Source organism: Bufo bufo, chromosome 1, assembly GCF_905171765.1.
Source record: "Bufo bufo chromosome 1, aBufBuf1.1, whole genome shotgun sequence".
Taxonomy (NCBI): domain Eukaryota; kingdom Metazoa; phylum Chordata; class Amphibia; order Anura; family Bufonidae; genus Bufo; species Bufo bufo.
This window is the reverse complement of record NC_053389.1, coordinates 785,438,551-785,450,774: the sequence shown is the minus strand read 5'-3', so window position 1 is coordinate 785,450,774 and position 12,224 is coordinate 785,438,551. Positions and strand designations below refer to the sequence as shown.

Sequence of the window (12,224 nt, the reverse complement as noted above, 5' to 3'; positions counted from 1 at the left end):
ACCTTTTAGCTGGTGTTAGTTTGGCTGATAGCTATTACTCCCGACCCCGCATACACATGCATACATAGGGAGTTAGTATTCCTCTGGCTGTGGTTTATCTCAGTTGAGAACAAAAGGATCAGGCATGTTTGAATCCAACATACCTGACCCATCTCTATGGCTGATGGCCAGTTAGTCCCACTGAAAATGGGTTGGTATGGCTAGCTTTAGGCTTGGGCTTCACAGCTGGCACATGGCATTTAAAATCGGCATGAGTTTCGGTGTCAGAAGATGCAGCTGAACTTCGAAAGAATTCACCAATGAATGGTGGGTGATTAGGGTACTAATGCAATGGTTGCACTGGCCAATTGTTGTCACCTGTAGATGACACATATTGCACATACCAAAAACTAAGGTGGGGCTATCATGTATACCAGGGATGGCCAACCTGCGGCTCTTCAGCTGTTGTAAAACTACAACTCCCACCCTGCCCTGCTGTAGGCTGATAGCTGTAGTTAGTCTGGGCATGCCGGGAGTTGTAGTTTTGCAACAGCTGGAGAGCCTCAGGGTGGCCATCCTTGATGTATACAATCTATGTGTACATCAGGATTTTGTGGTCCCAAAATGGTGAGGTGCCACCATCGGGCAGGACTTCTAACCAGATTGGGAGAGTTTTATTCTCTGGCATTTCCAAACAAGAGAAGAGAATTGTTATAAAGACATTTTACATAGTAACATAGTAAAGTTGAGGAAAAATACATGATCATATAGTTTTGTGGTCACCGTAAAGATTTGATTTTTTTTTTAGAGACCACAATTCTAGCCTATGTTACGGAAGGCTGCAATGAATGGAGTTAATGGACAGAAATATTTCTATAGACTAATACAGTCCACAGAAAATGATGTAGACAGGAAATTGCATGGGTGCTTCATAGAGAGCCTTATCTGTTGTATAGTCTATGGTGTTGGCTTTTTGCCTAATCTAGTCCCCCAACCTAGAATATGTCACAGCTCTACTCTTTTCACTAGCCTTCCAGTATCAATATACATATATCGTCCTGTTTAAACTCATGATCTGTAACATCAGAACACAGAAATGTATTATTTTTTAATCCTCATCCAACTATATCCAAACCAAATGTTTCCATTTTGGGTGGAGATCTTTCCATAGAATAATAAAATTCCCATTCAAAAATACTTTGTACCAACAACCCCCCCTCCCATTCCAAAAAATGAACATTTAGACCTCTTATCCAATCAAGATTTCACGCCATACAACATATTAAACTCACCGTCTCTCCCCGTTGGCCCGCATGTCCAGGTAAGCCATCTTTCCCAGAGACACCCTTATGAGAAAGCACAGACTTCAGTTAAAATGTACAAATTAGCCATTCATTAATAATTATAGCAAGAGTCAAAAACTGAGCATAGTAGAAAAATAGAAATCAACTTAAAAGGGTTGTCTGGGATTTTATATTGATGGCCTATCCTCAGGATGGGTCATCAATATCTGATTGGCGAAGGGTCTGACTCTTGGTGCCCCCACCGATCAGCTGTTTGAAGAAACCACAGCGCTTGGAGTTGGACCTTCACTGATCAGATATTGATGACCTATCCTGAGGCTAGGCCATCAATATAAAAATACCGGACAACCCCTTTAAAGGATGGCCAACGAACATTTATCACCTATCCACAAAGTAAGCGATACATGTATAATTGCTGTGGATCCAACTGCTGCAACCTCCACTGATCAGTAGAATGTCCCCCCCAAGTCCCCTGTGTGAGTGGAGCACTAGTGCGCATGCATGACCATTGTTTTATTAACTCTCTATGGGACTGCTGATTACAGCGCTCGATTATCACCATTAGTCCCATAGAAGTAAATGGAGTGGCAGTAACACAAGCGCACTACCGCTCCATTCACAAAGGGGAATCGAGGACCGCCTTTTTTGTGGTCCCAGCAGTCGAACGCCCGGTGATCACACATCCATCACGGAAAACACCACCAATGGGTTGATAACATGATCACAAGGTGTCCTGCCAAGACCCCTAACGATCGGCTGTATTCTGGATGGGAACCTAAAAAAAAACTGTTCAGCTAGACTGGGTTTGCAGATTCTATTTTTTTGTTGCGGTAAAAAGAGAAAGAAAACCCCACATCATAAAAACCTTGGGGGAGATTTATTATTTAGTTTCGCCAGAAAAGTGGCGTTAAAAATCTCTAATTGTGTTTTTTTTTTTTAAATAGTCACAAGTGACCTTTTTTCGCTGTCCTCTCCACTTTTCGGAAAGTGGATGTGGCAAGGGCTGTTGTTGGCTGTTTCGTTTCATCGGTAATATGCCATTGCATATTAAATACAAAGCAGTGTCTCCCTGCAGCAGTAATGCCAGTTTATGACTCTGCTGCACAAGGAAGGGTTTATCTGCAAAGTATTCCTCATTAGAGTAGTAGATGAAGGACTGGAATGACTGGCAGAATGACAGCTCTAATGTTCTCGCGATAGGCCTAGATAAACATGCAAACCCAGGAACAGAACATTGGTTAGTGTAATGGGAGAAGCCCTGACCAGCCATGCTACTGGAATATCATAGGGGAGGACTGGTTCTCTGATTAAGTCACCACCCCTCAGAACTGCTGCTCCAATTTAAATGTGCCTGCTTTCCATCCACAGGCTACATTTAGGTGCACCTGTGAGGCCTGGGCCATATCAGCCAGTCTTGAGTGGGACTCACCTCCCCCCTCCCATTGCTAGCATGGTAGATGCTGGAGTTAACTTGTGAGTGGTCTGTGAGTCGGACCTCACGCTCCTGTAATTCGCCCACTGGCCCCTGGTATTGCCCATACGGCTCAGGTAGGTGAGTGTTAGGACTCAAGCTACTTGAGAAACCTTGGCGCGGTGCTCGGGCTTAGACATGTCCTCCACAGTAGGATATGTTGGCTAATCTCTAAAATTTAACATCAGTATGAGGGTTTAGTAAGACCGCAGAGTGCACCTGTCTTTGCAAATATTATTATATTGCTATATTGGTTATCACATCCAAATAATTGCTATCTTGTGTAGGATGTCTATTGTGGTACTTGTGGTCCGCTGCGGGCATCCTCCACTGTATGCATTTTTGCTGGGGATCGTCATTAGCAACGGGCCACAAGTGCAGGATTTGCTCCCCTATACATGTACAACTGCATGTGGGTTTCAGCACTTCCTGCCTGTTTAACACCACGCCATTTTTTTATTTGTTTGTATACAGATAAAACAGTCTGCCAGGGTTCACCGCAACCGTAGCCGAATAATGCTGTGAACCCCCACATCCCCATTGACTACGCTGTGATCCATCCGTTTTTTTTACATCAATGCCGGCTTTCGTCCTGCATGCACAAAATTTTTGTCCATCTGAAAGCCACCATTTCTTTTGGAAAGCGCCTGGATGCCCTTTGGATCCCGTTATAGCCAATAGGGATCCGACGGCGTACGACATTATCTGGCTATGCCAGATACGGTGAACTCCAACAGGCTGTTCCACTGCCAGAACAGTTGGCGGATTTCTGAATGCAGATGTGAACGTAGACTTAGCTAACGTGGTTGAGCTTTTACTTTGGTCACTATTGCATACAGAGACGTTTAACCATCTAGACTCCATATCTTATCACAAGCATTATGCTTGACAGGTACCTCTAAAGGGGTTGCCTCACTTTATCAAATAGCATTTATGATGTAGAGGCAGTTAATACAAGGTTCTTACTAATATATTGTTATTATCCATATTGCTTACTTTCTTGGCTGGATTAATTTTCCCATCATATTATACACTACTCGCTTCCATGGTTACGACCACCCTGCAATCCATCAGTGGTGGTCGTGCTTGCACACTATAGGAAAAAGCACCAGCCTATGTGCGCTTCCATGGTCCTGGCCACCAGAGAAGCCAGCGTTTTTCCCTATAGTGTGCAAGCACGACCACCACTGATGGATTGCAGGGTGGTCCTAACCATGGAAACAAACAGTGTATAATGTGATGGAAAAATGAATCCAGCCAGCAAAGGAGGCAACATGGAGAATCACGTTACATTAGTAAGTGCCTTGTATTAACTTTCTCTACATGATAAATGCCACTTGCTGAAGTGAGACCACCCCTTTAAAGGTCCCTTTACATGGCACAATTCAGTAGGTAATTGTCAGGAAGGAAGCATCAAACAAGCACCTGCTCATCAGTGAAGGAGACTGCTATCTCCTCCACAGTATGAGGAGAAGTGATCGCTAATGCCATCACTCATCCCCATACAGACTTGATGTTTGCTGGCAGCAGAGGCTGTTTAGTTGGCTCGATCTGCTGCCGGCAAATGATGATTTAGGTGCATGCACAAATGAGCATTTTACCTGACGAATGAGCATTTCGCTCGTTCATCTGGTAATCGCCAGCACCTTAACACCGCCAGATAATGGCTAACGAGTGTTCCTATGAATGCTCGTTAGTGATTATCTGGTGGATTAAGGCCTGTGTAAAGTTGCCAAAAAAAATTAGGTAATTGTATTGGTTACTTACATTGGGTCCTTTTGGTCCTGCAAATCCAAATGGTCCTGGAGGCCCTAATGGTCCCTACAAGTATAAGACAAAAGAAATTATTTTGTATGACTATGTCAGCAAGAACTTTAAAGGGGTTCTGCACTTTGTTTTAACTGATGATCTATCCTCTATCCGACACCCGGGACCCCCGCCGATCAGATGCTGATGATCTATCCAGAGGATAGATCATCAGTTAAAACAAAGTGCAGAACCCCTTTAACTGTCTTAAACATGGTTGTCTGTAGGAGGAAGTAGACCATTCTGAACTTTGTGTCCTGTATTCTATGTAACGTATTTCTCCATGTAGTGTGACACAGTGAGAGGTATGGTCTGAGAAAACAGGTATTTTCCTCCCAGCATGTGCTGCTGGGCTGATTTACAGCCAGGTGAGGTCAAATACTGGACCGGATTTTAAGTGCCAGTCTGGGTTTTGACAGCACCTGGCTGTCCTTAAATAGGCAGCTGGGCTCAGAAGCCATGTCTCTGTGTTGGGATCTGGGAGCCTTCTGTCTGGAGGAAGGCTTGCTACCTGTTGGGCGTGAAAACAGGTTGGTGCTGCTATCAGCAAGGACTCTTTGAGGCAGAATTGCAGCATGACGTGAATTACCACCAACACCGCAAGGTGACTTTTTTCTTGAATATGACTGCTTGTTTTGTCACTTGCCTAAAGTGTGAATAAAACACTGAACTGTTTGATCCCAAGAACTTGTTGTTGCCTCTATACTGCGTCTGCTAATCCTGTCTACCAGAGTGAAACCCCACAGTAGCTATAGTAATCTGATACAAAGCCCAAAAATGCCCTGCTTAGACATTAACATACCCTGCAGAATCCCATAACTCACCTTTTCACCAGCAGTTCCTGGAACACCATCATGACCTGAGTCACCCTGCAAAACAGAAGACAGTCTCATTGATGTCATTATGGTAACTAACTGGTGTGCTTTGGTCCTGGGCAGTAGATCTCACCCCTATAGGTCTAAAATCCATGGAGGGCACTGACTGTTTTAAAGACTCTAGCTAAACTTCATGTTGAACCTTTCAACTGACTTTGTGGCTAAATTACAGTGTGCCCTAAACAAGCTGGAGGAACACGCACCTTCAGACCAGGTTTTCCGGTTGGCCCTCGCTGACCTCTTTCACCTCTGGTACCCTAATGAAACATCAAAAACAATCATAATTCAAGATTTAGGGTGCAATCTCCTTCTGCGCCTATCAATATCAGCCTATTTTTGAGAGAGAAGGTGGAGATAAAGTAAATCAATATGGTGGTGTATGATATACCAATATGTAATGTTCTTACCGAAGGTCCACGCTGTCCGGCTTGTCCAGCCTGTCCACCTCTTCCCTAAATGGAGAACAAATAGCAATCATCATGGTAACAAAAACTCAGATGAGCTGCTATTCTTTTATGGCTGTAAAACACTTCAAATGCTTACCAACAGATATAACACTGCCCTCAGTAAAAGGCCGCATTAGGCTTTAGACTTAAAGGGAGCCAGGGATAAAGACAGGCTTTCCTTCAGATTGGTGCCTTTATTCTAAAGGGATTCTTAAAGGGGTTTTGTCCAAAATTGTTGTCAAAATTACACCAAGTGTCAGCCCAATGGGCAAATCATGGAGGCACAAAAACCAGGCCTCCCCTCCATTAGGCCATTCTAAGCCTTTATATGCAGTGCTTTAAAATACAGCTGGGGTGTATGTTGCTCTAAAAGGGTCAATTGTTGATGTAGAAGATGATCTGAGTAAATAGCAGCTCCTCAGACAATATCTTCATCTCACCCAAACCCGAAAGATTGTTGGAAACTTACCCTCTTGCCCTTCTCTCCAGCCATACCCAATGGTCCAGGAAACCCTGTGGACCCCTGCAAGTCAAAGTTAGTAAATCAGTGCCATTCTTAGATATGTTAATAGAGAAATACCTACTTAAAATATAAATTTAATTTACTATAGAGAAAAAGGAAAATATATTTAATACATTGTCACATAGAGTGACTTTCTTGCAGTAGTCCTCCGCTCTGGCTAATAGAGGGGGTTCCCAAGAAGAGGACTCTCCTGAATGACTTTCATATGCCGTAGAAATGCAAATTGCACTGATTGACCTATTGTGACCTCCTTTCTTTATTTCCTCAGATTATAAAAATTTGCCTGTTCATAAAATTGACAGGGCCAAACAAAGACAGCTTGCCACCCTCTGGTTAGAAAAGTGGGCCTCTTTTTGTTGAGTCAGCTGCTTGTCATAGAGCCCTTCAATAATGTGCCAACTTTATTCACCAGTAATGAGGACTTATGGCATAAGCCTTCTACATACAATCTAGTAGACCGTTGGCGCTGTTCCTTTCAAGATGGCCATGTTGGCCTCAAGGCCCAAACTAGTTCCAGTAAGCTTTAAGCATGGATGGAAATTACAATTCAGGTTGTCAAAGTGGTGCCCAGCATATAGCTCCTTCGACTCATAAGAAAAAAGAACTTCTAAAAATTGGCTTCTTGATCACTGGTCATCATTGCTACTGTATATTATGGTCTAAACAGCAGTACTGTAAACATTCTCCTTAAAACAGTCTTTCTACCATTAGTGAAACATTAAATCTACACTCATACCTTTGTTCCTTGGCGCCCAGGATATCCTGGAAGACCTGGAACTCCAAGTTTTCCCTTGAAATATAAAAGAAGCTCATCAGAACATCAATCTTACATAGTTACATAGTTAGATAGTTAATACGGTTGAAAAAAGACATAAGTCCATCGAGTTCAACCAAGGGTTAGGTGGGGATGCGAATCCCACAAGGAAGTGAGACTCAGATTTCTACACATTTTCATAAGCATTAATGTCATTTACTTTTAGGAATTCATCTAAACCCTTTTAAAACTGTCCACTGTTCCCGCTGTGACCACGTCCTATGGAAGTCTATTCCACAGATTCACAGTTTTTACAGTTAAAAAGTTTTGACACTTCTGGAGACTAAACCTTTTCTTCTCCAGTTGGAGGCAGTGCCCCCTTGTCTTTTGATGGCATTTTACATGGAACAGTTTTTCACCGTATTTTTTGTATGGCCCATTTATATATTTGTATAGGTTAATCATGTCCCCCTTCAGATGTCTCTTCTCAAGACTAAATACATTTCTCTTTCTTCATAACTAAGACCCTCCATGCCCCTTATTAGTTTATTCGCTCTCCTCTGTACTTTTTCCAGTTGCAGTGCTTCCTTTCTGTGGACTGGTGCCCAGAACTAAATTGCATATTCCAGATGAGGCCGCACCAACGCTTTGTAAAGTGGTAGCATTACATCCCTGCCCCGCAAGTCCATGCCTCGTTAATGCATGGCAATATCCTGGTGGCCTTAGAAGCAGCTGATTGACATTGTATTCTGTTATTTAATCTACCATTTACAAGGACACCCAAATCCTTCTCTATAAGTGACTGCCCCAGTGTTACATCCCCTAGGACATATTTTGGAATTAATTTGGTAGGGTCTACTTCATCTTCACTGCAGGCAGAAAGTATTCTTTCAGAAGAGCCATGTGTTGCCATCACAAAGTTCTTTACCCGTCTGTATTGGTTTAGAAGCATTGTAAGTTCCTCGATTCGAAAGTCTTTTTCTTCGTTTGCCGCTAGTAATGTCTCCATCCCAAATTTTAGCCTCTGAACTTCTTGATCTCTTTCCGAAGATTCATTTTGTGCAATTGTCCTTGAAGATATCTGGCTCTGTAAGCGCTTAATTTCTGCATCTTTCAGTGCCAGCTGCTCCTGGAGTTGAGCAATTTCAGCCTTTGTTGCCTTGAGTTTCCACTCATACGGCACTCTCTCATTTTCCAGTTCCTCCACTTTAATTTTAAGGCTTTTAAGTTCTTGTATTAGCATCTCTGCTTTGTTGTGAGAGTCTTCGCAGTCGTTCTTCTCTTTTTCCAAACCGGCCAGCTTGATCTTTAGGTTCGAAATCTCAACCATTAGGTCCAACTTTTGGGTTTCTAGAGAGGTCCGGCTCAGAAGCTCATTCTGTAGACGTCCATCCGTCTCCTCCTAAAGTCCATCTGCGTCCGGCCTAGGTTTACAGACACTACCTGCCGCAGGTAGAGGCAGTCAATCCCGGCCAGAGGACGAAGAGAAATGCTGCAGCTAGGAAAACCTCCAGACAGTGACGGAAACTTCCACGTGGAGCTTCGAAAACTTTTATAGCAACTACTACACTCGGAGGCTGCCAGCAATGTGGAGAGCGCCAGCCGTGGACGGCCCTCAGGAGATAATTAGAAGCCAGGATCTGAGGCTAATCTTAGGCTTGCGTTCTCGTTCCCGACCATAGGAGAACACGGAGGGGATAACACAGGCAGTGCAGAGCTACTCAGCAAACAAGAAACAAATGTGGAGTCGGGAACCCGTAGCAGTTGCTGGTTATCACATATTATTTACAGTCACATACTCCAGTATATAATTATCTGTGGAGGACCTAGATCCTTTTTTAAATATTGGCACCACGTTTGCCTTGCCCCAATCACTAGAGAATCCTTAAAAAAAAATTAAACAGGGGCACAACAATGACTGAACTGAGCTCTTTAAGAACTCTTGGGTGTTATCCATCTGGACCCGGAGCCTTGTTCACATTTACCTTATTTAACTTATCTTGGACCATATCTACAGTTAGTACATCCCGTAATATACTCAATTGGCTAACAGTTCCAGCACCACAGATATCAGCTCCTTTCTCTTCTTTTGTATAAACAGAGCTAAAAAAAAAACCATTTAGTAACTCTGCCTTTTCCTTATCTTCAGTGACTAACCCCCCTTTACCATTATTTAGGGAACCTACCTGCTCAGACCTTGTTTTTTAGCATTTATATGTTCAAAGAATTATTTGGATTTCTTTTGCTCTCTTTTGCTACCTGCTGTTCATTTTGTATTTTTGCAAATGTTATCTTCTTTTTACAGATTTTATTAAGCCCTTTGTAAACTTCAAACGCTACAGCTGACCCTCAGATTTGTATTTTTAAATGCCCTTTTTTGTCATTTATTGTAGCTGTGTAAGCCATGGGGGATTTAATTTTAGCTGTTTATATTTGTTACCTAGAAGAATAAACTTTTGTGCAATTACTCAATGTGGATTTGAAGCTCTCCCATTTATACTCAGTATTATTTTGTGACAGTAGCGGCTCCCAGTCTATGCCCTGAAATGCTGCCCTCAACCCAGGGAAATTAGCCTTTTTAAAATTCTCAGTGTCTTTTCTCTGCCTGACAGAGTTTGCTTCTTATAGTTCAGGGGGAATATAATTATTTGGTGGTCACTATTACATAGTATTCCTCGAACAGTAACATTTCCAACAAGCTCTGCATCATTAGAGATTACCAGATCCAAAAGAGCATCGCCCCTAGTGGGAGCGTCTACAAACTGGCCCATAAAGTTGTCCTGCATCAAGTTGAGGAATCTTCTCCCGTTTGCAGATGAGGCAGAACTATGTCCCCAGTCAATATCTGGGAAGTTAAAATCTCCCATTATGACCACTGTACTAGCCTGTGCAGCCCGCTCTATTTGGTTATACAGTTGAGCTTTTATCTCCTCTTTCATGTTAGGGGGTCTATAGATTACGCCAAGTATTATTTTTTCAGTTTTTATATCCCTTTCAACTGCCACCCATAAGGTTATCACCATCCTCACCCACAATTGCCTCTTTCACACTTGTCTTCAGATCACTCCTCACATACAGGCACACACCACCGCCTTTTCTATTGACCCAGTCTTTCCTAAATAGTGTAAAACCCTCAATATTAACAGCCCAGTCATGCGAAGAGTCCAACCATGTCTCAGCCACACCAACTACATCTATGTGTTCTTCTAGTACCATAGCCTCCAGCTCCCCCATTTTGCTAGGTAGACTTCTGGCATTTGTGAAAATACATTTTATATTACTATTACCTGTAAAGTGAATATCTGGGATTTTTTGTTACCTTGGTTGATGTTTGTATGTAACAGGTTCTTGTTACCAGCAGTTTTATTTTTCATCGGTGTACAGTTCTGCCCAGTCTTCTCCCTACTTTCCACACTAACCCCAGCCCCCACTAAATCCCTACTATCCCCTCCTATATCCCACTCTCTATCTATACTATCTACCCCCTTATTAGTTTGACCCACCACCCTCCCACCAGGTCCTAGTTTAAAAGCTCCTCCAGCCATCTAACCATTTTTTCCCCCAGGGCAGTTGCACCCTCCACATTAAGGTGCAGCCCGTCCCTACTGTAGAGCCTGTAACCGACCAAGAAGTTGGCCTAGTTCTCCATAAAACCCAAACCCTTCCTTCCTGCACCAGCTTCTGAGCCACTTATTTAACTCCCTAAGCTCATCTACTGGGAGATGTTTGTCTATGTTGAGTAGGAACCAACCAAGTGGAAGGGATCAGTGATCTTTAGTATAGTATATGGCCAACAGATGTGCCCGTGAGTCAATCCCATAGAGGTGTGGTCCCCAACCTGTGACTTTCCAGCCTGCAAGCTGTAAGGGCATGGTCGGAGTTATAGTTTTGCAACACATTAGAGATCCCTGGCTTAAGGTGGATTTACATGTAAAGAGTAGCAGCCAATTATAGGGAAGGAAGCGTTCCTTCCTGACAACTGGCTGTTCGTTCAGTAGGGGTGAAGCACTGCATTTATATGCAACGATCATCTCAACAGTATGAGAAAGAGCGATTGCTATTTCGATCTCTAGTCCTCATACAGCTCCATTGTTTCTGGGCAGCAGAGTGCTGTTTAAACAGCACGATCTGCTGACCAGAAATGATAATTTACTTGCCAGTACTAACAACAGTTTCACCCGTTGAACAAACATTTTGCTTGTTCATTGGGTGATCGGTTGCATCTTTAGACGGGCAGATTGTCAGGAACGAGCGTTCGCAGAGACGTTTAATCCCAAATAATCTTCCCAATTATTTGGGTGTGTAAATCCACCATTAGAGTATATATTGACTGACAGTTTTTGGCATGGAAAATTTTAGAAAAAATATCTTAGGTAAAAATAAATAACTCAATGAATATACAAAGGACCGTATTAAAGTCTCTTGGTATAACAGTTCTGTAATAGGAATGGTACAAAGAAACAATATTATAGTATGAATAATCCAACCTTTTCCCCGGGAATTCCAGAAGACCCGATTTCTCCTATGGGCCCAAATTGTCCCTTAGGACCTTCAGGACCATCTTCTCCACGTACTCCTACAGCTCCAGAGTCACCCTAGAATGATAGCAATGGGAAAGAAAAAAAAGTAATGAATATAATTGATATTTTTAGATCCAAGAATAATCCTTGATGATTTATTAATGAAGTCAAGGTACCAGGACAAACTCAGAAGAGGCTTTTCTACTGTATTGAATCCAACATTTTTTATGTCTTGAAAAGGATCCACCATGGCTCCAAAGTCACCTTTAGATGGGGTCATCTTCTGTTGGACCTTGTTTTGGGCCCATTAAGGTATCAAAACCTGGGTTTTCTGAAGAACTCTCTGATGTGCCAGTCCGCCCCCTTGTGGGGCATCAGTTTAAGTGCATTGGAAAAAAATGCAGATGCTTTTTGAACATAATTTCCTTCTTATAATTAACTTTGGTATAGTTAACAAAAAATTAATCATTTATCCAATATTACCAGTAACCTATTGTGCTGTACTGGGCCACATAGCAAAACCAAAATGTGGGCTGACATCTGATG

The 12,224-nt window shown here is 42.6% G+C and overlaps 1 protein-coding gene across 3 annotated transcripts in view; it reads right to left on the bottom strand.

The window, feature by feature from the left end:
• COL5A3 (collagen type V alpha 3 chain) overlaps nt 1–12,224 on the bottom strand; it is a 222,702-nt gene that overhangs the window by 51,241 nt on the left and 159,237 nt on the right. For all 3 annotated transcript variants that reach the window (XR_005775675.1, XM_040414912.1, XM_040414913.1), the window contains 8 exons: nt 11,646–11,753; nt 7,141–7,194; nt 6,351–6,404; nt 5,843–5,887; nt 5,639–5,692; nt 5,385–5,429; nt 4,522–4,575; nt 1,272–1,325 (listed from right to left, as the gene is read on the bottom strand). Coding sequence is in view for 2 of the 3 variants with exons in the window: in XM_040414912.1 (XP_040270846.1) it covers nt 1,272–1,325; nt 4,522–4,575; nt 5,385–5,429; nt 5,639–5,692; nt 5,843–5,887; nt 6,351–6,404; nt 7,141–7,194; nt 11,646–11,753 (468 nt within the window). In the remaining variant the exon portion in view is untranslated. The remainder of the gene's footprint in view (nt 1–1,271; nt 1,326–4,521; nt 4,576–5,384; nt 5,430–5,638; nt 5,693–5,842; nt 5,888–6,350; nt 6,405–7,140; nt 7,195–11,645; nt 11,754–12,224) is intronic.